Raw genomic sequence first — 24,573 nt, forward strand, 5'->3', positions numbered from 1 at the left:
CTCCTTCTAGCAATGATCAATTTGTGTTGTTAATCCATCGATGCATTGAGTTGCTTCCGTGTGCCAGGCACTGTACCAGGTACTTAAAGAACAATCACTAGTGGGGCGCCTGGGTGGCTCTGTCAGTTAAGCTTCTGCCTTCAGCTCGGGTTGTGATCTCAGGGTCCTGGGATTGAGTCCCATGTCTGGCTCCTTGGCGGAGCCTGCTTCTTCCTCTGTCTGCCGCTCCCCCTGCTTGTGCTCTCTCTCTCTCTCTCTCTCTCTCTCTCTCTCTCTGTCTCTCTGACAAGTAAATGATTTAAATAATTTTTTAAAAAAAGAAAAATCACTAGTGAATAAATCAGAGTCCCTGCTTTCATGGACTGAGTCGGGAGAGACAGGTGACAGACCATTATGCAGTAAACAAACAAATGAGGTCATTCCAGTTCTAACAAGTGCTGCAAAAGAAATAAGCCCAGCAATGGACTGTTTTCCTGGTGACGCAGGGGACCCCTTTAGCCAGGGCAATCCTGGAAGGCCTGAGGAGGTGACATTTGCGTAGAAACCTGAATGACAAGAATGGAAACCTTGCCTGTATCCCTGACCTGACTAGCAGCTCCTTGAGGGTAGAACTCGGACTGATTCATCTCCAGGACCTAGAGTAGGACACAGCTCAGTAAACACTTGTAGTATGATGACTAAAGGGATGGGTGATGTGCCTTTAAAAACGAATCAAGTTCCCACCTCTTCGAGTGTTGCATGACAAATTTAGCTGATATGTCTGATTGGCGTTTCCTGGGTGTGCTAATGGGGGCAGAGGAAGGGAGCTGGAGACTATGTGCCAGTCTTCCGTGGGCTCTGTAGGGGCAAAGACCTCGTGGTGGTGGTCACCACTATGTTCTCAGTGCCCAGCATCCCCCCTGCCATATAATAGGTGCTCAGAAGTGGAACATCTCTGTTGTGCGTATGTTCAGCTGATGTTACGTCTCCAGAGTCCAGGCTAAATGGAGGTTCCCAAACAGTGGTTAGCTCTGCCTGGATTCTGTGTAGAATACACCCCCAGCGTAGGAATATTTACATGGAGACACTTTCTGCGAAAGGTAAAGAACCCTTCTCCTTCCATATTTCCAGGGCGAAATTTCCAAGCCAATTTGGGATAGGGTGGGGATGGTGGTGGACTGGGGGTGGTGAGGGGCTCAGAGGAGAATGGGGATATGGTGGAGCTGGGACTGGGGCTTGCGATTGGTGAGAGAATGGAGAGGGATCTCAACAAAAAACTTCCCCTAAATCTCAGAGGACTTCTTTCCTTGAACTTAGCAACTAAGGTGGGGCGGGTTCCTCTGGTCTTGGAGGCTGAGGTGGATCTGTGGTGAGGTCCCTTGGGTTCTAGTGGCCCCAGGAAGGCAGAGAAGGGATTAGATGACTCAGAGGTGGCCCAGCTCCTGCTGGGACAGGAGGAACTGGTGCTGGGTGGACCCAGACGTGGGGAACAGTGGGAGGGAGGAAGGAAGTGGTTAAGGGGTGCTTCATAGACCTTGAGGGGAGGGTGGGGAGTGTGATTCTCCCATCAGCCCTGAGGGATGGGGATGTGGAGGATGGGGCTTGGGGTCCTGGGATGGGGGTGCTACTTCTGTGCTTTTCTCCCCAGGACACGAAGTTACATACGTTCATCCTCACCAGGACCTGCTCACAGATCATGACAACAGGGAACATTCAGTCAGGGCTTGCCACCCCCTATGTTAATGCTTTACTAACAGTTACCATAGCAACCTATGCACTCGTGTTGTATGGTCATGTTGTATGATCGTCTCTTCACAATGCCTCTGAGGCAGGCACTCCATTGTCCCCATCTTCCAGATGAAGAAACAGAGGCCCAGACAGGTTACTCTGCTTGCCCGAGGTCACACAGCAGGGATTAGCAGAGGGAGGCAGGCTGAGTGAGTGACAACTTCTCTCAGATGCTGGGTGACCACCAGCTTCCTTGCTTCTCTTGAATTAAACTTGACCACCTCTATTGACACTTTGGCTTCAAAGTGTGGAAAGAGCAGCAGTAGGCAGGGGGAGATGAGGAGAGATGTTAGCAGGTGTTGGGCAGTGGAGGTTTGAACAGAACAGGGGGAGAATTCAGCCCCCGCAACTGTGAAGGAAGGAGCAAGACGGCAGCTGGTGGAGTGGCAGGGCCTCTGGGTCAGTTGGAGTGTATGGTTTTCTCTATCCAGGAGCTGTATTTGCAGATCTGGGTGTAAACCGCTGGATGCTGAGCTGAGCCGCAGGGGTAGACACCCCATGAAAGGATGCCCTGCAGGGTCTGGTCACAGACCAGAGGGCCACCGGAGTCACTCTGGGGGGTGGGGGGAGAGATCCAATAAATACAGCGATCCAAGGGCTGTCACTTGAGGGTCTGGGATAGTGATAGGGAAGGAAAGGGTTTGGGCAGGGTTGGAGTTATGTTTGGGTAAAGAAGAGCTTGGGGTGGGGTTGGAATTAAGTATGAGCTGGGTTGGGATGGGGCTGGACTGGCGGCCGTGGATATCGGATGGGGGATGAGAATGGAAACGCATTGCCGCTGGGATCACAGCTTGTGGCAGGTGAGGGAATGAAGACAGATGGAGAGGTAGGGATGGGGTCGGGGTTTAGGAATAGTCAGAAGGTGGAAATGCAGTTGAGGATGGGGTGGGAAGTGGGTAGGGCCAGGCACAAACAGGTGAGCGGAGCAGATAGAGTCAGAGACGGGAATGAAGTTGGGGTAGGGATGGGATAGTGTTGGACACAGGGATGACTCTGGGCTGGGGTTGGGGACAGCGATGGAGCCTTCTGATTTCTCATAACTTCCCTATCCTAGCTCCCATGCATCAGAGACCCACCCCAGCCAGTCCCTACCTGGCAGGGGTCCTGACCCTGGTCCAGTCCTGCACACATCATGTTGTTGGTGACAACACCAGGGTAGAAGACCTCGCACTCTTTAGAGCTCAGGACAGTGACCCTGGAGCAACTCAGGCCCTTGTTGTACTTCACTGATGGGAGGAAACAGTAGGTAAACCGGTGGCCAGCCCTTAATCCTCCAGGACCCAGGAGTCCACGCCCCCAACCCCCTCCTCCCTCAGACCCATCGTCCTGGCCCTCAAGGTATTCCCCGGGATACGGGCCTCAGGGACCCCCACTCTTGCCTCTTCGGGTAGCCGTGGTACCCCAGCCAGCGACCTGGCACTCGTCTCCGGGCTGGGCACAGCGGTAGGGCAGGCGCAGGGTCTGGATGCGAGGCCCCAGCACAGCGGGCCTGGCCAGCTTCAGCAGCATGAGGTCATGCTCGTCTGTCCGCCTCGGCAGGATGGGGCCTGAGACCTGGTGGTACTTGGGGTGGATGACGTGGCGAGTGGTCCGGCGGAGCTGCTCGCCCTGGAGGAGGAGCAGGTGGTCGTCCCCAATGCGAGCCCATAGAGGACTAGGGAGGGAAGAGATATATGAGGGCAAAGCCTCGTTAGGGACTGGGACCAGACTCTGAGTCCCTGGGAAGGAGGGTACTAGTAGCAGGGTAGGAGTCTGGACTCTGGGGTCTAAGGGAGGAGGGGTTTGAGGGTGAGGACTCCTGGGTCTGAGGGAGGAGGTGGAGGGTGGGGGTGGAGCTGGAGGCTTGAATTCTTGGGAAACAGAAAAGAATGATTAGACGTTTGGGTCTCTGAGCTCCGCAAGAATTGAGTGCTGGGGTAAGCCTCTCTTCCTTCCTCCCTCAGTGGCAGCTCATAAGGTGAACAATTTCCTTAGTTGGAAATTACTAACCACACCAGATCCTGACTTCTGTCTGTGGCGTACAACTATCTACACTTCAACAGAACCCAAGGAGTTTCAGCAAGACAGGGGTGGCCGAAGGCCCAGAAACGTTCAGAAGGACTACACCGCCCCCTGGCGGCCACAGCACTACCCCACCTCTCCTCCTACGGGAAGTCCTCCAGCACTGACTCGCACATGGACTCAAGTGCCCCAGCCCTTCCCGCTTCCTCCCAGGGACCTGCTCCACAGCCCCTCAGTGGCTGCCCCGAGGATCTCCCCTTACTTGTTGTTCCGGCAGTGCGCGGCTGTGAGCACCCAACTCTTGTCCACCAGGACGCCCGCGCAGTGGAACGAGAGGCCACTGAAGAGGGAGACCTGCCAGGGCTGCGAACCGCGTGCGCAAGGAGCGCCGGAGGCCACAAGGTCCACGCCGGTGTCGTTTCTGGGGAGCAGCACCGCCTCCGCGGCTGGAGAAAGAAAAGGGGTGGAGATCAGAGCAGGCAGGACAAGGGCTGGGTTTAGGGCCGGAGCTGGGGGGCCCCGCAGCTAAAACCAAGGAAGCTGGGGGCGTGCAAATTGGGGTTCCTGCAGGAACCGAATGGAAGTGGCAGGAGAAAAACAGCGGGAAAGGGGAAGGAGGCAGGATTAGAGCGGACTAGGGCTAGGAGAGCGAACTGGGTGGGTCTGGAGGGACAGGGACAGGGACAGAGGGCAGCGCCCGGAGCAGAGCGGGAATGGAACGCGACGGGGCCACCAGGGGGCGACGACAGAACGCGACGGAGCTTGCGGAGCAGGGGCGGGATGCGCGCAGCAGGTGGAGAGAGAGAGGGGCGAGGGCAGAGCAGTAGGGCAAGATTGGGGAGGAACGGGAGGAGTAAGAAGGGGCGGGGACAGAATGGGACTGAGAGAGGGGCCGGGGTTAGTAAGGGGCCGGGAAAGTAAGCCGCGGCGAGAAAGGAGTCGGGATCCAGGCTGAGTGCTGGGGTCGGGATCCCCTGGCGAGGAGCTCGGAGAGGGGCAGGGCGGAATTAGGCCCGAGCCTCCTCTGGATCCGCGGGTGGGTGCTGGGGTCCCCAGAGGAGGCGCGGTGCGCGGGGGCTGGTGATGAGAGCACACTCTCCCGGGGACCTCCGGCCAAGCCCTGTTCCCCGCCTCACCCCACAGTTGCGTCACGAGCAGCGGCAGCAGCAGCCTCGACAGGGCCCGGGCGCTAGAGGCGGTGCACAGGTGGCCGTGCGGGAGTCCCATGGCCAGGACTGAGACTGGGGGGCCAGGACGAATTAAAACAGATACCGCGTCAGAGACACCCCCACCCCCACCCCACCTCGCCCATCTGCCCGACCTGGGCCAAGCCAGCCCGCACGGACCCGCTGAAAATGTCGGCCCACAACCTCAGGGGCGGACCAACAGACAGGCGATTGGGGCCCGGAACACCCAATACGGGCACAATTACCCTAATGACGCCTCTTGTGGCGTCCTCCTGACCTCCCTACGCCCGAAGGGGGAGCGAGGTCCCAGCCCGAGCTTTCCCGGACTGTCTGCCCAGCAGCCTTTGGGGTTCGCCCTCCTTCACAGGTGGACGGGGGTCCGAGGTTCAGAGGCGCATGCCATAGATAGGGAAACTGAGGCTCAACCAGGGCTGCCCGCGACCCGAAGGTCCCCACCCATGCTCTCACAACACGTCCCTACTAAGGTGAGGTGCATCCCACCTCACCTGGGAGTCGATGCTGGGAAGGAAGGAGGAGACCCAGAAGTGGCTCTGCCCTGCCGAGTGGGCTGCTGAAATCCTGTGGCCTGGGACCCCTGGCCTGGCCTTCCCTTTTAACCTCAAAGAGCCCGGAAATTTCCCCACCCTCCCCCCAGGGATTCACTCCCTCCTTTCCCTCTCCCTAATTATACCGTGGGTGGGACTGGCACCCAACCTGGGCCCCAGATTCCTGCTCTGGGAGGGGCCCCGGGAATACAGGCTTCTTCTAGAGCCCCAAACACCCTTTTTGGAGCTAGACCGCATGGGGATTCCCCAGGTCTCCTGTTCCAAAATGCCTTCTCAGGTGGGGAGAGAGGATGCCTTGTCCCTGGGTAGCCTCAGGGTCTCAGAGATAGCATTGGAGAGAGGTGATTACCACCAAGAGAGAGGAAAATAAACAAGGAAATGCCTACCTAATGACTGAGAAAAGCAGAATGCCCGCCAGGAAAGAGGGAGGCCAGAGATAAGACAGATGGAAGGAAAGGATAGAAGACTTAAAGACTGAGACACACAGAGACAAGGAAAAGAAGAAATCACATAGGGGCACCTGGGGAGCTCAGTGGGTTAAAACCTCTGCCAGACTGGGATCAAGGCCCCCTGGGATCGAGCCCCACATCGAACTTTCTGTTCAGTGGGGAGCCTGCTTCCTCCTCTCTCTCTCTGCCTGCCTCTCTGCCTACTTGTGATCTCTGTCAAATAAATAAATAAAATCTTTAAAAAGAAGAAGGAGGAGGAGGAGGAGGAAGAGGAGAGGAAGAAATCACAGAGATGGAAGGGGAGCAGAGAGGGAGGCAGAGCCCCAGAGCCGGTGTGGAGCTCTGTGCTGAGCCCTGAGCAGTGGGCTCACTGTGGGCCCCAGTGACTAGCACCGCTCTTCCTTCTCCTGCAGGGGGCGGGTTGAGGGGGGGAGGGCAGCAGATCACACCCAAGTGTGGTCCCATCAGATCCTTCCTGCCATCAGTGTGCCTTCATATGACACACGGGCCGTGAATCACAGGAGGCCAAGGCCACAGAGGTGCGTCAGTATCACCTGGACCAACTCCCTCCTTTCAGGTGAGGAACTGAGGCTCAGAGAAGGCAGTGACTCACAGAAGGTCACATAGCAAGTCTACCTAACAACCAGGAGGCCCCAGTTCCAGCTCCGGGCTCTTACTCCTCATGGCAGCAACCTCCCCTGAAAGGCGAGCAGGGCGTCAAAAAAAGATCCTGAGCTCTGGACTAGTTGTGGGGCATCTTCTCCAGTGGGAACTGAGTTAACTACAGAGGTTGTCCAGCTCTGTGCTATCCAGGTGAACTCTCTACAACAGGGGAAGTGCCCTCTATGAGCTATTCAGTACAGCAGTCAGATGTGGCTACAGAGCATCTGATATGTGGCGAGTGTGACCGAAGAACTCCTTTTCTCATTTTAGGTTATTTTAATTTAGAAGGCCCCACGTGGTTAGTGGCTGTCCTACAGACCAGCACAAGTCTGGGGAAACTACCTCGCCTGGAGGTTGGAAAGAAAAACAGTTGGGAGCTCCTTTTCTTAATTATGGGCAGGCTAACTTACCTACTGTGCTATCATTCCTTTAAGTGCACAATTTTACAGATAAGAAAACTGAGCCTCAGTCAAGGCAGTTTAGCTTGGTAGTTAAGAAATCACTTTGCTTTAAAAAAAGAAAAAAGTTGGGGTGCCTGTGTGGCTCAGTGGGTTAAGCCTCTGCCTTTGGCTCAGGTCATGATCCCAGGGTCCAAGGATCAAGCCCCACATCCGGCTCTCTGCTCAACAGGGAGCCTGCTTCCCCCCCCCTCCCTGCTGCTCTGCCTACTTGTGATCTCTCTCTGTCAAATAAATAAATAAAATCTTTTAAAAAATAAAAAGAAAAAAGAAAAGGAAGAAAGAAAGAAAAGAAAAGAATGAAAAAAGGAGACATTGCTTTAGATTCCTTGCTTTTCTCCTTACTGGCTGTGTGACTGAGCACGTGGCTAGTTTCTCTGTGTTCAGTTTCCTCATCTGCAAAATGGGCATAATAATGGCACTGAATCTTGTGAAGATTAAGTTAGTTGATATGTTTAAAAGCCCTTAGATCAGGGTCTGGCATATAAAGCACTCCAAAGATTCGTTCGTCCAGCAAGTATTTATTGAAACCTTGGTGCATGCCAGAAGCTGTCTTTGGGGCTCAAGGATACAACAGTGAACAAAACAACTTTTATCTCTTCCAGAATCACAAATTAATACAAGACAAGATTTGAACCCGGGCCTCACTGATTCCAAACCCCAAGCAGATTATTAAGCTACAGACTCTCTCATTGTTCAGGAGGCTGAAAAGAAAATACATAAAAGCATCCTCGCTCAGGCTTGACTATTAACAGAATGAGTAAGAGTCACATCACCAAGTAGAGATTGGGGGTGTTGGGCTGGTCCTGGCTAGTTATTATCCATAGTCTTCTGGATCCAGTCTACATATTTGCAGACCTTTGTATAGACACCAGGCTTTCTGGTGACAGCACACGGATCCTGGCCCCAGGAGATAATGCCTTGAAGAGACCCATCACACACCAGAGGTCCCCCAGAGTCACCCTAGGTATGGAGAGAGAGACAACCGGTCAGAAAAGTGGCTTGGCCATGGGAGGGGGACAGGGTTGGGCATTGTGGTAGGGAGGAGGGGGTGCTGGGATGTTGTAGGGATGGTGTTAGGAGTGGGGTGGAGATTGAGGGTGGGGTTCACGAGATGCTGGGGGATGAGGCTGAAGTATGGGTGGCAATAAAGATGGGGTTAGGGTTGATTGGGGGATGTTGGGGCTAGAAATAGGGGTGGGAATGGGGATGGAGCTGGGGATCCCGTGGAGGTTAGGAATGGGAACTAGGGGTGGACATGGAGTTGGGGTGGCAGGGTGAGACAGGGTCAGGGTTGGGAATGAGGTTGTGGCTGCAGATGAAGAGATGGTTGAGGTAGGAGACAGGAATGGGGATGCGGCTGGAGACCCAGGCCCTGTCCCCTGACCTGGCAGGAGTCCTTGCCCTCTTCCCGAACACTGGCACACACCATGGTGTCTGTGATGTTGCCGGGGTAGGCCTTCTCACACTCCTCGTGCTTAATGATGGTGATGTTGGCGCATCGTAACGTATGGGGCAAGTGCACTGTGGAAACGGCATGAACGGATGTGGAAAACGAGGGACCCTGGCCCCGTTCCCCACGCTGCAGTGCCTGCTCTGCCCACACACTACAGCCAGTCCCCGTCCTTCTTGCTCGCACCCAACTCATCTCTGTGCTCCTAGCAACAGCACGGGTAATGCTAGCGAGTAAATGTATTATGGCATTCGTTCTATATACACTATCTCTGATCCAGCCCTGGTAGGTGGGTGAGATCATCCTCATTTTACAGAGAAGAAAACCAGGGTTCAGATGCAAAGCCACGTGCCTGAGGTCCTACAGTGAGCACATGTATGGCACATCATGTCTGTCTGACCCCCAGGCTAAGACTTTAGTCTCTACCCTACCTGGCTCTTACACTTTCCCTCTTCTTTTTGACTTATCCCGCCACTGGCACCCCCAGGAAGCCCCCTCTCATACTCTTGTACTCTGGGAATCTCCCCTCTGAAGGCTCCTCTGGTTCCCTCTGTCCTTCCACAATCAGGATCACCCATCCCTCCCCTCCATGTCCCCCTCTGGAGCCCCTACACTGGGGGCTGGACGTGGTGCCCCAGCCCGAAATGAGGCAGCGGGTGCCTGCAGTGACACAGCGCGACGACAGGGTGAGCGGTCGCACGGCCCCAGTGATGAAGGCTGCGGTTGCCATCTTCACCAGCATGATGTCATTGCGGTGGTCTTTGTTGGGGAGGCTGTTGTTGAAGTCTGGGTGGGGGAAGGACTCGGTGGCCATTCGGGTCTGCTCACAGCCATCCCGCCGCTGGAGGTTGTGTTCCCCCAGATGAACTACATATCGGCTGAGGTGGGAGAGATGGCGGTCAGAGATGGAAGGCAGGGGAGAGGCAGGAGAGGGGAGGAGGGGAGAGACATGGCGGAGAGGGGAGGGATGAGAGCACCTGAGAGAACAAAGCAACATATCTCCCCTTCTGACCTCATTCATTCCCACTTCCCACGGAAGCCTCCTTCCCAACCATATCCCCATCCCAGCACCCAACCCCCCTCCCAGCACCATCCCAGGTCCAACGCCTTCCGTCCTTCCATCCCGGCTCAGTGTCCATCATCCATGTCCATCTTGGACCCCACCACGTCCTCCTCATCCCCAAACCCCTCTCCATCCATCTCTCCATCTCCAGCCCCCTGCCGGCCCGCCCCAGCCCCCGCACCCACGGCTTGCGGCAGTGAGCTGCTGTGAGGAGCCATTTGGGAGCGATGAGAGTTGCCCCACAGAGCAGCCGTGTCTTCTGGAACAGAGCCACCTGCCAGGGCTGGGAATGAGGAGAGCACTCGTACCCCTTGATGATCCTGGTTTCTCCCCCTACATGCCCTGGAGGGGAGTGAGGGCAAAAGAGGGGGTTCAGGCATGAGACAACTCCCAGAAGTGGGGGCGGGGAGAACAGAGAAGGGGTGGGTGGCCTGGGTCCCAGCCTGGTGTCCCGCTGAAATACATCGTCTGGATGGACCAGGTATTAAATGACTGAAATCCTTCGCTGCTGGTTGGTCAATAACTACCGTTCTGTGCTGTCTTCTGCCACACAACAGTTGCCCCAGCCCCTCCCTTGAGACCCTCCTTGACCTCTCCCCATTCTAGCGTCTAAAGGGATTATGCTTGTCCCAGCAAGGGGCATTCAGGACCTTACTATGGCTCCTATACCCATTTGGATGCCCGGTGGGTTATTCTGTATCTTCAGCATTGGCTCGGTCACCATCCAGACATAGAGGGTTGAGGGACCCCAGAGACCAGAGAGGGAGGCCTTTGCCCTCCTGTATCCCCCATCATACCTGTCACCAGAGCAAGCATGATTAACTGAAGAATCATCATGGCCTGGAGAGGGGAAGGGCAGGCCCCACGTTCTTCTGGGAACAAGAAGGGACAAGGGGCCCAATCACTTTATGGGGAGACTGGGGAGGGACTGGCTCATGCCCTCTCCTCCCTCCCCTGCTTGCTCTGGCTCTCCCCAGGGAGAAACAACAGGGTTGGAGGAATGCCCAAGTTCTCACCATGTCCCAGCCTCCAAAGCTTTAAAAAAAAAAAAAATCTGGTATCAAGGTGGCCTTGGAGGGGCCAATCTCAGCTAAAAGCTTCTCTGTAGCCATAGCCAGGAAGGATGTGGCTGATGCTGGGAGGGTCTTTAGCTGGGCAAGGGTTTGGCTGGCCCTGTTTTAAGTCAGCCATGATACCTGTGAGATGCATCTGGGAGAATGTTTTCCTTCTTGCCCACCTGAGACCTAGCCAGCACCCCCCAGGGCCATTCCGCATTCACCCCGGGGTGCTATAGGCCCTTTGAGAGCTGCCAGGGTGTGCAGTAGGGGGCTCAGCCTACTAAGGACAGTGCTCCGACCCTGTCCTTCTGAATCCCTGCCCCTTTGAAGGACAGACAGATGGAACTGGGTGGGGCTGGTCCGGGGAAGAGCCAGTGCCCTCGGCTGCCCTGGCCTGCAGGGAGGTGGGGTGGAGGGCTGGATTCAGCTATCAAAGCAGGGATCGGAGGTCACTGAAGTTGGGGGCAGGGCAGCCAGTAGGAGACACAGAAGCAGAGAGCACCCGCCCAAGCCAGGAAGGACAGAGCAGAGGGAGAAATGGCGCGGAGGCAGAGGAGGCCTGGCTCGCTGTGGGAGCGCAGACCCCTGCAAGAGGGTCTTCCCTTCCCTCCCCGACTCACAGGCTCTGGGACTAGGGCTCTGGGTGCCGGCTGGGGGTGGCGGCGGCAGCTGCGGTGGTTTGGGTCAGAGGCAGATTGGGTCAGAGCATCAGGCGGAAGGCAGGTGCGGGTGGCCCGGATGACTGGGCCTCCTCGCCCTGCCTTACTGCCCTGGGGGTGGGGTGTGTGCACCTGCCCGCCTGCCTCTGTCACCTCTCCAAGCCCCTCTTCTCTCTGGTTCTCCTTCCGCCTGCATCCTTCTGGGTCTGTCTCTCTTCATCTTTGGCGGTTGCTTCCTTTCTGTAACTCTGTGGCCATATTTCTCCTTTTGCTCTCCGTGCTTGTGCCTTTCTGTCTTTCTGTCTATCTCTGTCTCTCTCAGTCTCTCTCTGAAGGACTCCTCTAATTCTTTATCTTTCTTTGTGTCTCTCTGTCTCTGCCTCCCTCCACCTCCTTCTCTCTCTCTCTCCCTCCGCCTTGTTCTCCAGGCTCTGTGTCTCTCCTCCTGTCCCTCCTCCTCCTTCCCCACAGCCCAAGCCCAGGTGGGCCCCTGGCTTCCTCGGGGCCCTCCCTTCTCCATTCCAAGGAGGGGGGAAACTGGGGCGTCACAGAGGTGGGGCTGCTGCCAGCCAAAGGGGCAGGACCAGAGGGTGGGGGAGGCAGGTCGGGGCCTGTGGGAGTCAAGGCCCGGGAAAGGGAGTCAGCCCTCAGCAAGGCCCCAACCCCTAGCGCTCCTCTGGGGCTTCACTTCTGTCCACCTTCCCTCCACTCGCCTCTCCTGCCTCTGCCTCCCCCGGGAACCCTGGGACCCCCCAAACCCAGCTGTGGCACTTACTCGCTGTGAGACTCGGGTCCGATGACTTCCAAATCTGAGCCACCTCAATTTCCTGTCTGCCGATCCCTCTATCTCCGGGCCTGCTTGTTATCAGTGAGATCTCCTGCCTCTCTGTCTGGCCCTCCTCTCTCCCCTAACCAGAAGTGGGGCAAGACGACCAGGTATGGGTTCCTCAGGCAGCCACCCTGGCCTCAAACCCCGGCTCTGGCTCTTCCTACCACAGTGACGTGAGCCAAGGAACTCCACCCCCGTGAGGCTCAGTTTCTTCATCTGTGAGATGGGGGGGACAGCCCTGCCTTGGGGTGTTTGGGATGAAGACTCCAGGAGAGCCCAGCACAGCAGGCACCCAAGAATTCCCACGCTGTCACCATCACCTGTCACTCTCCCATCTCAAATTTCCCTTCCATTCACTGGGGAGAAGCTCCCTTGGCATCTCCTGGATGGCAGTGAAGACAGAACCCAAGGGGTGGGCAGGACTATTTTAAGACCTAGGCTGGGTCCTCTTGCTTTCCAAGGCTACACCCTGCCTTCCATCATCACAGACATATTAAAATGAACCCACATTCCACATTAAATATAATGTGTGCTCAACAACTCCAGCAAAGCCAAGTTGGAATTGGGAAGGTGGAAGAATGTTACATTTTATAGACATTTAATTAAATGGTCATGAATTTTTATTTTGCAATTTTCATTTGGTATTTTGGGACCAATAATTTCCCCCCTTGGGACCTTCATGGACACTGTTCCCAAACCGCTGGTTGGAGAAAAAAATGGGACCTATTTTTGTTGTAAGTAACCTTTTCTACTGCATTCCTGTGTGACCCCTAAGGGAAAACTCTCATCCTGTGTTCTCTATTCCTACACCTGTGGGCAGGGGAACCCATGAGCCTCCCTCCTGCGTCCACCAGCAGGGGGATATCCAAGAGACAAGACAGAGCAATAGTTACATTTATTCTAGGAAAAATTAAATTCCTTCCTCCCCCAACCATGGGACTTAGAAGGGCTGGCTGGAGTTGTTCTTGGAAGAAGATCCTCAGCCCAAGAAGAGTGGGAGCCAGGTATGATAACGGAGGCGGCATTGGTGCTCTGAGGATCAGTCAGTGTGGCCCCCAAGCTGAGCGGTGGAGATGGAGGCAGGTTAGTTGTTCCTCAGTACCATCCGGATCCAGTCCACATATTTGCAAATATTGGTGTAGACCCCTGGGATGCCTTTTTGCCCACAAGGCTCCACAGTCCCCCAGGACACCAGACCCTGAAGGACTCCCCCGCACACCAGGGGGCCCCCAGAGTCGCCCTAGAATGCAGAAAGAGAAGAAACACCGAATGAATAAGGGAGAAATCCTGTGCCCATTGTCCTTTCCCCGATCCCCACACCCATTTCCAGGCCTTGAAGACAGAGGTTCCAAGGCTGGTTAGCAGAGAAGAGCACTGCTGTGCTTCCCGTCTTCCCCCCACAACAATGACTGAGCAGCCGGGAAGAACGCACTGCACACCATCCCCAGGTGGCCAAGCCCAGGGAAAGCAGGACTCCATAGAAGGTGGGGGAGGGGGTCTCTCAAGGACAATGGCTAGAGCTCTGGCCAATGAGTGAAGACACTATCTTCAGTGACCAATCCCAGCAAAGGAGGTGAAGAACAGGAGTTCTGTAGAGGACGACTGGCTGGGGTCCTGACCAATGAGGGAAAGAGTACCACCATCAGTGACCAATCCCAGCAAAGGAAGTCGGGAGCTATAAATGTTCTCTCAGGCACAAAGCCTGGAGCCTTAGCCAGTAGGGTGGGGCAGCCTCCAACCTGGAGGACCCCAGGGAGCAAGGTAGCAGAATTCGAGCGCAGAAGAGTCCACCAGCCTCCTTTCCTGCCTCCATCCTAGATCCTCTCACTTTCGCCTGGGCCAACATCAGTTGCAGGACAGTATGGGGAGAGACAACTGGTTACACACCTCAGTTCCAAGTCCCTGCCACCTTTTGGCCTTCCCTCGTCTTCTCTTCCTCTCCCTCTCCTGTGCCCCTCCCATCTTTCCTTCTCTGTTCCCTCCCTCCCTCTGTTTTCCACCACCCACCCCTCCTCTCTGACCTCCATCTCCTTGCTCTCCCTGCCTTATCCTGCACCTCCCCTTTCTGACCACCTCTGTCTGCCCCCCATCCTCCCTGCTCTGTCCCAAACGTCCTCCCTTGAGTGACCACGCATTGCCTACATTCACTCACCTGGCAGGCGTCTGCCCCTTCCGTGCCTATGGCACACACCATGTTGTCCGTGATTCTCCCAGGGAACACAGTCTGGCAGGTCGCACTGGAAACGATGGAGACATTGAGGCATTGGAGCAGGTCCGGGAATGGGTCTGGGGGTGGAAGATAGAATCCATAGGGTTTCCCAAAGTTCCCCACTTGGGGGCCACCTCCCTCTACTCAAGGAAGCCAAATATGAGTCTATACCCTGCCCTTTTCCTGTGAACCCCCCCCCACTACAATCTGCAAACGTCTAAATTTCATATTTATGACTTCATTTGATAGTGACCCTTGCCCCAGTTCATTGACCCAGTCTCCCGACCTTTAACCTATGACTCTGAGTGCCTTAACTCAAGACACCCTTTGTCCCTCCAACCTCAGAAGCAACGAATCCAGACCCACTTTTCTTCTTAAATTCCAGATGCTGTGACCTTTTACCTTCAATCTTGTTATCCTTAGATCCCAGCTTAACCTCATGTTCCCTCTCTGTGTCCAGACCCCACATTCCTTGTCTTCTCTTAAACTTCCAAACTCAAGCAAAAAGCCATTGGTTCCAGCTCCAAAGTGACTTATGATCCCTGTTTATTTGACCCTAGACCTCATGACCCCTAACCTCTAGGGCTTCCAATCCCAGGCCAGTGATCCCCAATTGAATCCCAGTTTCCACCCTCAGATTATGGCCAGCTTGTGCAACATCTGGATCCCAAGTCCTCAACTCTACAGTGATCTCTAACACTAGAGTCCATGACCCATGACCCCAAGATCTTATTTATAAATGTCTTTTGCTCCAGTCTGATGACCCCTGCCATCACTCTGGCCTCCAGCCACATCCCGACCCATGACTTCTGACTCTATACCCAACCCCTTAGCCATTTTGACTCCCAGGATCCCTGGTGCACCATGATCTCTGATCCCAAACCACAATCCTCATGTTTGACCCTAATGCATCCTTCTGCTGAAGTGGCATGAGGCCCTACACCCCAGACTTTGCCCATCCTGAGCCCTGACCCTGATGCCCCCTTACTCCATGGTTGATTGGTGATGCCCCATCCTGAGATCTGGCACTTGGTGCCAGCCGCTGCACAGGTGGTGGGCAGGGGCAAAGGCTGGACACTGCGAGTCAAGCGGACGGGGGTGCCCAATCGTAGGAGCCGGAGGTCATTGTCATGGTTATGCTGGGCTCCCTGGTAGCCGGGGTGGGTCACGGAGAAGCCGCTGCGCCGTATCTGCTCTGTCCAGTCCAGCCTGCTGAGGCTGTGCTCCCCCAGGCGCACCCAGTACCTGCTGAGGGTCAAGATGGCTCAGTGAGGGTGGGCTGGCCCTGGCGCCCAGGCCCTCCAACCTCTCTCCACTGCTCTGCCCCTCAGTGTCTGTCCTTACTCTCTCACAAGCTTGCTCTATCTCCCACCTCTATCACCATCTTTCCATTTCCCATTTGCCTACTTGTGCTCCCCGAGCCCGTGCCTCTCTGTCCCTTCCTGATTCTCTTAGCTGAGGCAGAGACATCCAACTGTCATGCTCACTGCTCTGTTCCCACCACCTAGAGGCTGCCTGGGCTGTCAGCAACTTCAGCTGAAGGAGCGAGTGTGTAACGAGTGGACTCTCTCTGTTCGGTCTCCGAATCAATCCATCTCTTCATTTCTGAGACTTCCCTTTTGAAAAAAACCTCAGGGGCGCCTGCGTGGTTCAGTGGGTTAAGCCTCTGCCTTCGGCTCATGTCATGATCTCAGGGTCCTGGGATCAAGTCCCGCATGGGGGGGCGGTCTCTGCTCAGCGGGAAGCCTGCTTCCCCTTCTCTCTCTCTGCCTGCCTCTCTGCCTACTTGTGATCTCTCTCTCTGTCAAATAAATAAATAAATCTTAAAAAAAAAAAAGAAAAAACCTCAGAGTTTCAGACCTAGAAAGCCCAATCCCCTCATTTACAGATGGGACCACTGAGGCCCAGAGAGGTTGCCCAGACTGGGCATGGCTGGGATGGTGACAGAGGTTATCTGGAAAGGAAAGGGAACACACGGGAATGGGAGCCTGTGGGTGGGTAGGTTCCAGGACCCTTCCTGCCCTCCACCCACCCACCCCGCCTAGCCCTACCCCAGGCCCATTGTTGAGGAAGTCCTACTCTTTGTCTGACCTCAGACCTTCTTGTTCCAGGACCATCTCCTTACTCCTTGGCTCTCCCTTCTCCTGATCCCAACACTGAGAGCTCCCCTTCCCACCATCCTTCCTTTGCCTACCCCTGGAAGGGACCACCCAGACAGGAGCTTACCTGCCACTGCAGTGAGCCGCTGTGAGGACCCACCTGCGATCAATGAGGACCCCCCCACAGCGCAGGTTGGTGCTCTCAAACAGCCCCACCTGCCAAGGCTGCGAGTGACGGGCACACTCCTGGCCTTCGGTAATCTTCTCTTTGGCTGGTTGACTGAGCCCTAAGGACAGGGGTGTGGACCAGAGAGATGGGGTCAGAGATCTAGAGATTGGGAGTCAGAGATAGGAAGAGAGATGCAGAGATGAAGACACAGAGAGGTGAGAGAAAGACAGAGCCCCTGAGGGAGTTAGGGACAGGGAGACACAGACCCAGTGACAAATATGAAAAGACCCAGCAATGCCCAGAGACACAGAAAGGAAGAGAAAGAGAAAAAGAGAGTTACTTAAAGTTAAGAGGAAGACAGAGACAGAGATACACAGAGAGAAAAAGGACAGAAGCATAGTGACAGGAAGACACAGGAGAGACAGATCAAAAGATAGTGGTGACAGGACCTGGAAAACTGGAGTTGATAGGAGGCACAGAGGTAGCCCCCTGCCCTCCTCTGTGCCAGGTTGGGGGGGACCAGACCTGGAAGGGGAGATGGGGCCCCTGTCCCCCTGGGGAACTCACCAGTAACAGAAAGGAGCAGTAGGATGCTGAAACCCAGGATGGCCCGCCTCCAGGTCCTGGGAAATGTGGGTGGAAACTCAGAGATGGCCCTGTCCCTGTCAACCCACCCCATGCTTTGCCCACCCCTCCCACCAGCAAAATGCCAAGAGGACAGGATGCCTGCCTATCCCCCTCTCTGTTTGTCTTGGGTGTCACCCCGTTGGTGACCACCTGCCCCCTCCTCACCTTGTCCCTCTGCATACTGAGTCCTCCATGTGGCTGTCACAGTTTCAGCCTGTCTGTCTCTGCTGTCTGTCCACTACCTGCCTGTCCTGTCATCCACCTGCCACGCTGCCAGTCAACTCTCCCACTGTCCACCTGGCTTCTCAGCCAGCTGTCATGCTGCCCCACCTGTCCCCCTCCTTCTGTCTGTCTGTCCCAGACCGGCAGCTGACACAGCTTTTAACTCTCTTTGTCCCAGCCCATGCAATTTCCGGGTTGAGGGAAGGGGACCAGGAAGACATGGGGTGGGGCACCTTCTAATCCTATAGAAACTCTTCTCAGCTAATGGCACCTAATTGAGCTTTAAAACTAAATGGAGGGGAGCAGGGCAAGGGACCAGGATGGTTGTGTGGGGGGGGACCCGACCCCACTTCTTCTCCCCTCCTGTCCAAGCCGGCACCAAAGACCCATGACTCAAGGTGATCTGGGAGCTGAGTTCAGAATCCCCATTCCCAGTGAGGAAGGCTCAGGGAGGGTGTGGTGCCAACACCCAGGCCCCTCCCCACCGGGTGCAGGGGATACTCAGGAGGGTGAGTGGCTAAGAGCTCAGAACCCTGGAAGGGAGAGACAGGGAAAGCAAGAACAGAGAGAGACCAGATAGAGAAGAGAAGGAAGAGATTTCGAAATCGGTGATCAGGAAGAGACTGAAGAGGTTTCCAAACTGGAGTTGATTCTAATTGAATTTTCTCAACACACAGTCCACCCTGTTGCCTGCAGAGAATCCCACTATCTGTGTGGGGTCGGTTTATCTCATTCCATGAAAGTTTCTGGGTTTTGTTTTGTTTTGTTTTGTTTTTCTGCATGAAGGCTTCCACTGAGAAAAAAAGGGACAGGGGACCTAGGGAGAACCAGGGACAAGACAATCTGTGCTGTCTTCTGCTTTTGATTTGCTTTGAGGCACCGCATAACTCAAACCCTCTCTACTTCTGGATTTCTGGGGCTCTGTGCGTTTACTGAAATGCAAATTACATGTAATAAAATTCGCCCTCAGCTCCAGTCCGGAGCTACCCTCTGGACACACACCAGCACTGCCAGGTTTCAAGAGAAGCTGGAAATTTAAATTTATGGTAAGACATTTCCTGATTTTAAAATACTGGCAGGGGCACCTGACTGGCTCAGTCAGTAGAGCATGCTAACTCTTGATCTTAGGGTTCGAAGTTCAAACCCCACGTTGGGTATAGAAATTACTTACAAATAATAAGAAATCTATAAAATAAAATATTGGCAAAAAACCCCAAACCTATGGCTCCCATACAGATCTCTCCCTCTCCCTCTCTCTCTCCCCCACTTTCTCATCTTCTCTTTCGGCCTCTACTTTTTTTTTTTTTAAGATTTTATTTATTTATTTGACAGAGAAAGACTCAGCGGGAGAGGGAACACAAGCAGGGGGAGTGGGAGAGGGAGAAGCAGGCTTCCCGCTGAGCAGGGAACCCGTTGAGGGGCTCAATCGATCCCAGGACCTTGAGATCATGACCTGGGCGGAAGACAGAGGCTTAACCCCCTGAGCCACCCAGGCACCCTGAGCCTCTACTTTTTTAAAGTAAAACTCACATAACATAAGACTTAGCACTTGAACCATTTTCAAGTTCACAACTCAGTGAATTCCAGCGCATTCGACACACTGTGCCAACATCACCACAATCTAATTCCAGGACATTTTCTTCCCCCGCAGAAGAGACTCCATACCCATTAGGCTGATGTCTATCCCATGATGAATGGTAAACAAAATGTGGTCTTTCCGGGGGCATCTGGGTGGCTCAGTGGGTTAAAGCCTCAGGTCATGATCTCAGGTCCTGGGATCGAGAGCCCCACATCAGGCTCTCTGCTCAGCGGGGTGCCTGCTTCCCCCCTCTCTCTGCCTGCCTCTCTGCCTACTTGTAATCTCTGTCTGTCAAATAAATAAATAAAAAATCTTAAAAAAAAAATGTGGTCTTTCCGGACCATGGGATATTATTCAGCTGGAAAAAGGAGTAAAGCACTGATAACTGCCACAATGTGGATGAACTTTGAAAACCGTGCACCCGGTGAAAGAGGTCAGTCACAAAGGCCACATCTTGTATGATCCCATGGATGTGAAATGTCCAGAACAGGCACATTCACCAGGATAAAAGGCAGGTTGGTGGTGTCGGGGCTCTAGGGAGTGGGGAGTGGCTACTTAGTGGTTCTCTTTTGACACACAGTTGCAGCTTGTGGCTTCTGGAAAAAGTCAATCCCTTCTTTTGTAGCTGGAGGCTTCAAGAGGGCATGGACTGGCTCACAGCCTCACGCTCACACCTCCCGTGCTCAGCGCAAGCTCCGAGCACCTTCACTACCTTCCCTGGGAAGCCCCCCAGAGCTCTCAAGTGCTGAGCTCCATACTTGACTCCCGGGCATCATTGTAAGCTTGAAATGCAGCCTGTTCCCAAGAGAGGACTCAGCTATGCTGACACCTGGGGCGAGGGCCCACAGCATAGAGACCATCACCATGTGGAACCTGAGGCAGGACTAGATTAAAATCACTCGCCCTCAGTCACGCAGCTGGTAAGTGCCAGAGCCAGAGTTTGAACTCAAACAGGCTGTCTCCAGAGCCTATATCATCAATCATTGTCCAAAGATGTGGATGGACAGATGAATGGCTAACTGACTAAGTACAGGGGTGAAGAGAGGAATGTAGGAATGTTCCTATAGTTTCCAAAGTAGGATAGCTTTTGGAATCCTACAGACTGGGCTGAAACTTCAGTTCATGCCATGGTTCACTGGGGGACCATCAGGCTTTGGCTGGACCTCAGTTTGTTCATCTGAAAGATGGGGCTGTGAGGCAGCTCCCTGTCCACACACCACTTCCTCTTGGGATTGTCAAACAAGGCAACAAAACATGGGTGAGGATATCAGGTACATTAACTGGAGACAGTCTCAAAATAACCCTTCCCATTTTCTTTCTGGAGAAGGAATTTTCAAAGCTGACTTACATGACAGAATCTTTTGTTCTCAGCTGTGAAGAACTTTTTTTCTCAGTTATGGCTTGGTGCTGTACTTTGTCTTCTGTCTCTATCTCTATACCTCTCTCTCTCCTATTTCTCTGTCCCATTCATTCACTCATGCATTCACTCAACAAACATTTCGAGATGCCCTGTGTGCCTTTCTACTGGGTGACACTGGGACCACAGAGTCACATAAAAACCAGTGGCCCCCACCCCTCTCAGAGCCTGCCCTCCTTTCTCTTCCATCCTTTCCAGCCAAACTTATCCATGGAAATCTACTCACCGTTTGCCCCCATGGCTTGTGGTCTTTTTGGGTCTCTGGAGACTTCCATGTTGGGCAATCCCGTGGTCTCCTGGTCTTCACCTTACTCAGCCTTCAGGCAGCCTTCCACGTGGCCTGCTCCTTCCTCCTTCATGCATTTCTGGTTTCCCTCCCACTTTTTGCCTCTCAGTTATGAATAGGCCTTTTTTCCTCCCCCAGTGACTTTATAAACAAGGGCGTTCCCGGGGCCCATCCTAAGCCTTCTTCTTGGCATTGACTGCATACACAGGACAGTTTCACATGTCACCTGGGGTGGGGTGGTTCTTAGTTTCTCCCGGCTTCAGGTCTGTGCATCCAACAGCTCCCCAACTGTCCCACCAACCTGTTCTCAGACCCTACTCACTCCATCTTGTATCCCCACCTCTCATCCGGTCCTCTGCTCTGGATCCTTGGGACACTGAATCTCCCTAGGATTCAGTGTCCCTTCTTCTGAGACATCCCATCCCAACACTGCCACTGCCACTAACTGCTCCCTGGCTCCTGGCCCCAAAATCTGCGTCCAGACGTCTGGCCCTCTGCAGCCTTTGGTGTCTTGCATGGCAAGGGGAGGGAAAGACATTAGCCCAGAGCCTGCCAGGACTCCATCTCAAGACCCTGAGATTGTGACCTGAGTCGAAATCCTCTTTTAACCCTACCAGAATTTATGCTGCTTTGGTGACTCTTGGAGAAAAAAGCAGTCTAGTTGCCAAGAGAACCAACAGTGTGATTGGAGGGTTGTAACTTTCAGGTCCCTCCCTGCACCCCCCACCCCCCAGCCCAGAACTCCTGAGCTGGGAAGAGGCACACAGATAGGTCTGGGCGTAGACATGCTACCCAGGGCCACCTGATGGAAGCCCCCAGCCTCATACCTCTGTTCTTGAAGGCCAGCTATGGAAGCTTCTGACTTGGGTCAGTTATGTCTACAGCAGACGCAGATCTCAGCAAATGTAGTGCCAAGAAGCATGACTCCAAATGCATGTTTGCCAGCAGACAACAGGGCCAGTGAGCAGGACAGCACGATGAGAAAGACCCTGTGGTGGTCATCTAGATGCCTGTTCACAGTGCCAACTGTGGTCACCCCACAGAGTCAGGAGGGACCCTGTGGTGTGTGTGGGGCATGTCAGTCTTGACATGTGGGCCAAACTTCAGATGGAGGAGTCCATCCTCTTTCTGTGGGGTGCCTACAACATTATCCTTCACTATCTCTCCTCCAAAAATCCTGATCTGGGCCTCCCTCCCTGTCTACCCCCCCACAGCCTGTCTGCTTCTTTTGTTTTGACATTGAATCTGTTAGAATGGAAGCTTGGGTTTGTATGCTCATTGCCCCTGTGATAATGTGATTCAGGATAAGAAATACATTTTTGGGGGCGCCTGGGTGGCTCAGTGGGTTAAGTCTCTGCGTTTGGCTCAGGTCGTGATCTCAGGGTCCTGGGACTGAGTCCCACATTGGGCTCTCTGCTTAGTGGGGAACCTGTTTCCCCCCTCTCTCTGCCTGCCTCTCTGCGTGCTTGTGATCTCTCTCTCTCTCTCTCTGTCAAATAGATAAATAAAATCTTTTTTTTTTTTTAAGTATGTTTTTGGTCTAAGTCCTCATTCCCAGCAAAGTCCAAAACTCTTGGAATTTCCTAAGAAAGAAAAAAAAGTGTCTTTTGTCATGTGAATGCGCCTAAGAACGAGGGGATGGAGGCTGCAGGTGGACTCAATCACCAATAGACAATGAGTAACTTAATTGTGCCTATGCAGGGATGCCCCCACAAACACCCAAAAGGAGGAGGCTGCAGAGAGTTTTCAGGTGGTTGAAGGTGTGGAGAGAATGGCGCACCAGACAGGTCAGGGAAGCTCCTTGACAGATTTGCCCTATGCATCTCTTTCCACCCAGCTGCTCTGAGTTTCACCCTTCTACAGTAAACCAATAATCAAGTCAGTAAAATATTTCTCTGAGTTCTGTGAGGCGCTCTGGCAAATTAATTAAACCCAAGGAGGAGGTCGTGGAACCCTCCAGTCTATATAGCACTTGGCCAGGACAGGTAAAGAACTTGGATTTGAGACTGGCATCTGAAGGCAAGGGGCGTGGGCAGTCTTGCCGGACTGAGCCCGTCACCTCCACATGCAATCTGACACTACCTCCTGGTAGATAGTGTAGTTACCATGAATTGTGTGACAACTGCTTGATGGTGTTGGAGAACCCCACCCCCACACGCTGGGATTAGGTATGAGACCAATATCTCTATTAGGCTCGAAAGTCCAGCCCAGCCCCTCATAAAAGGACTCCCAGGAGGGGAAGTGGCTGAGCTTGGCCTGGACCCTTCAGACAAGAGGGGCCTTGTCTAAGAGAGCCTAAGTCGAGTCTAGGAGCTGACGTTTCCCCACCTGGCACCTTGGGAGGGAAAAAAAAAAAAAACCCACAAAACCAAGGGCTTGGCATGCCAGGCCAATGCTGGGAAGCGTGGTTATGCCTCTGACACACTCCTTTTCTCCAGGATTTCAGTCCCTTCTCCAGTCTTTTCCAAAAGACTTTTCCAGCCCCTCCCTCAACAACCACCAGTTTTGCTAATCCCTCCCGCGCAGGATCCCATTGTTATTAAAATTCCCCTGAGCAAAAACAGGGAGAGGAGAGCCAGTGGGTGCCAAATCCCAGGAGAGGGAGGGAGGCGGAGGGGCGCGGGAGAAGCCTGGCCACCTGGCCAGCCTTCCCGAATTCAGGTGTTGTTGGCAGGCAGAATCTCCAACTCAGGTATGTCATTATTTTTTGTTCCGCAGGAAAGATTGGGGCGGCCTCCTCCCATTTTCCCAAATCCCCAGCTGGCTGCTCCCAAGTCTCCCAAGGCTGGCTGCTCTGGCTCGGGGGCCTTGGAGACAAATCATCATAACAATTTTGTCCATGAGAACAATGACCGCTCTAATGGGAGCACCGCTCAGTAATCACTCGCTCGCTCAGTGCCAGGTGCTCTGTGTGCTTATCACATATTAATGCAATTAGTCCTCCCAAAACCCCTCTCACTACGTAGGTGCTATTTAAAAAAAGAATATATTTAGATCTAAAGCCTCGGGTGTGGAGAGAGGAATTCGCTGGTGTCACATTGTTGTGAGTGATATGTGCAAGTCCCTCTTTGTTTTCCTTATTCCCTTATTCCCTTTGTCTCCTTCCCCTTCTGCTATTGTCCTCACCATTGTGTGTCTTTGCTGTTTCTTTGGTACTGTGTGTTCCTGCTGATGAGGGAACAGAAGGCCGGCTCAGGACAAAGCACAGGCTGACAACCGGCAACCTTCCCCCACCCCCACTCCTCGGTGGGACATATGTGACCTTCTTTAGGAATCTCCCAACTAAATGTTAATTAATACCTTGCTAGAGGGAAAGACCTTGACAATGACAGGGCCTCAAGGTCTCCCTGTATCTTGTAGGTCCTCTTTAGCAATGAAAGTTCTTTTGAAACCTCCCTTTTTCCTTACCTCCCCCAACCCCACTGTACATAACCTGCCACCCCTCACAACCCCAGTGCAGCAGCTCTTTGCCCACGGGTCCTGTCCCAGGCTTTAATAAACCACCATTTTGCACCAAGGATGTCTCAAGAATTCTTTCCTGGTGGTCGGCTCCAGACTCCACCCCACTGAACCTCCCCTGTATTCTAAAACTACATCACTGCTGTTGTCTTTGTTACTATCCTTTGCTATTGTTTCTTATTACTGTATCTTTGCTCTTATCTTTGTTGCTATGTATCCTTTGATACATAGTATGTATACTACACATACTGTGTATTACATAGTAATGTAACAAAGGATACATAGTATGTATGGTATACATTCTTTGTGTATATCCTTTGTTAAAGATACCATGGTATACATTCTTTGTGTAT

At 53.7% G+C, this 24,573-nt stretch overlaps 3 protein-coding genes across 8 annotated transcripts; all 3 read right to left on the reverse strand.

The window, feature by feature from the left end:
• Positions 1-310: 310 nt before the first annotated feature.
• KLK10 (kallikrein related peptidase 10) lies at positions 311-5,588 on the reverse strand. The gene is made up of 6 exons (XM_047711556.1): positions 5,462-5,588; positions 4,905-5,009; positions 4,031-4,214; positions 3,147-3,421; positions 2,860-2,993; positions 311-2,320 (listed from the first exon to the last, which is right to left on the reverse strand). Exons 2-6 carry the CDS (start codon positions 4,993-4,995, stop codon positions 2,168-2,170), a joined length of 837 nt encoding a protein of 278 aa, XP_047567512.1. The 5' UTR covers positions 4,996-5,009; positions 5,462-5,588; the 3' UTR covers positions 311-2,167.
• Positions 5,589-7,612: 2,024 nt separating this feature from the next.
• On the reverse strand, positions 7,613-11,355 carry KLK11 (kallikrein related peptidase 11). Its single transcript, XM_047711557.1, has 6 exons — positions 11,286-11,355; positions 10,405-10,479; positions 9,793-9,949; positions 9,157-9,422; positions 8,479-8,615; positions 7,613-8,054 (listed from the first exon to the last, which is right to left on the reverse strand). The coding sequence occupies exons 2-6, from the start codon at positions 10,442-10,444 to the stop codon at positions 7,902-7,904; spliced, it is 753 nt and encodes a 250-aa protein (XP_047567513.1). The 5' UTR covers positions 10,445-10,479; positions 11,286-11,355; the 3' UTR covers positions 7,613-7,901.
• Positions 11,356-12,762: 1,407 nt separating this feature from the next.
• KLK12 (kallikrein related peptidase 12) lies at positions 12,763-20,826 on the reverse strand. Of its 6 annotated transcripts, none has more exons than XM_047712383.1 (6): positions 19,145-19,233; positions 17,198-17,253; positions 16,622-16,748; positions 15,351-15,607; positions 14,306-14,439; positions 12,763-13,393 (listed from the first exon to the last, which is right to left on the reverse strand). In XM_047712383.1, the coding sequence occupies exons 1-6, from the start codon at positions 19,204-19,206 to the stop codon at positions 13,238-13,240; spliced, it is 792 nt and encodes a 263-aa protein (XP_047568339.1). In that variant the 5' UTR covers positions 19,207-19,233; the 3' UTR covers positions 12,763-13,237. The 6 variants fall into 6 exon arrangements, with proteins under 6 accessions (XP_047568339.1, XP_047568338.1, XP_047568336.1 ...); XM_047712382.1 differs by having other exon boundaries at positions 15,351-15,610; XM_047712380.1 differs by having other exon boundaries at positions 16,589-16,748.
• Positions 20,827-24,573: the final 3,747 nt, after the last annotated feature.

Source organism: Lutra lutra, chromosome 17, assembly GCF_902655055.1.
Source record: "Lutra lutra chromosome 17, mLutLut1.2, whole genome shotgun sequence".
Classification (NCBI taxonomy): Eukaryota; Metazoa; Chordata; class Mammalia; order Carnivora; family Mustelidae; genus Lutra; species Lutra lutra.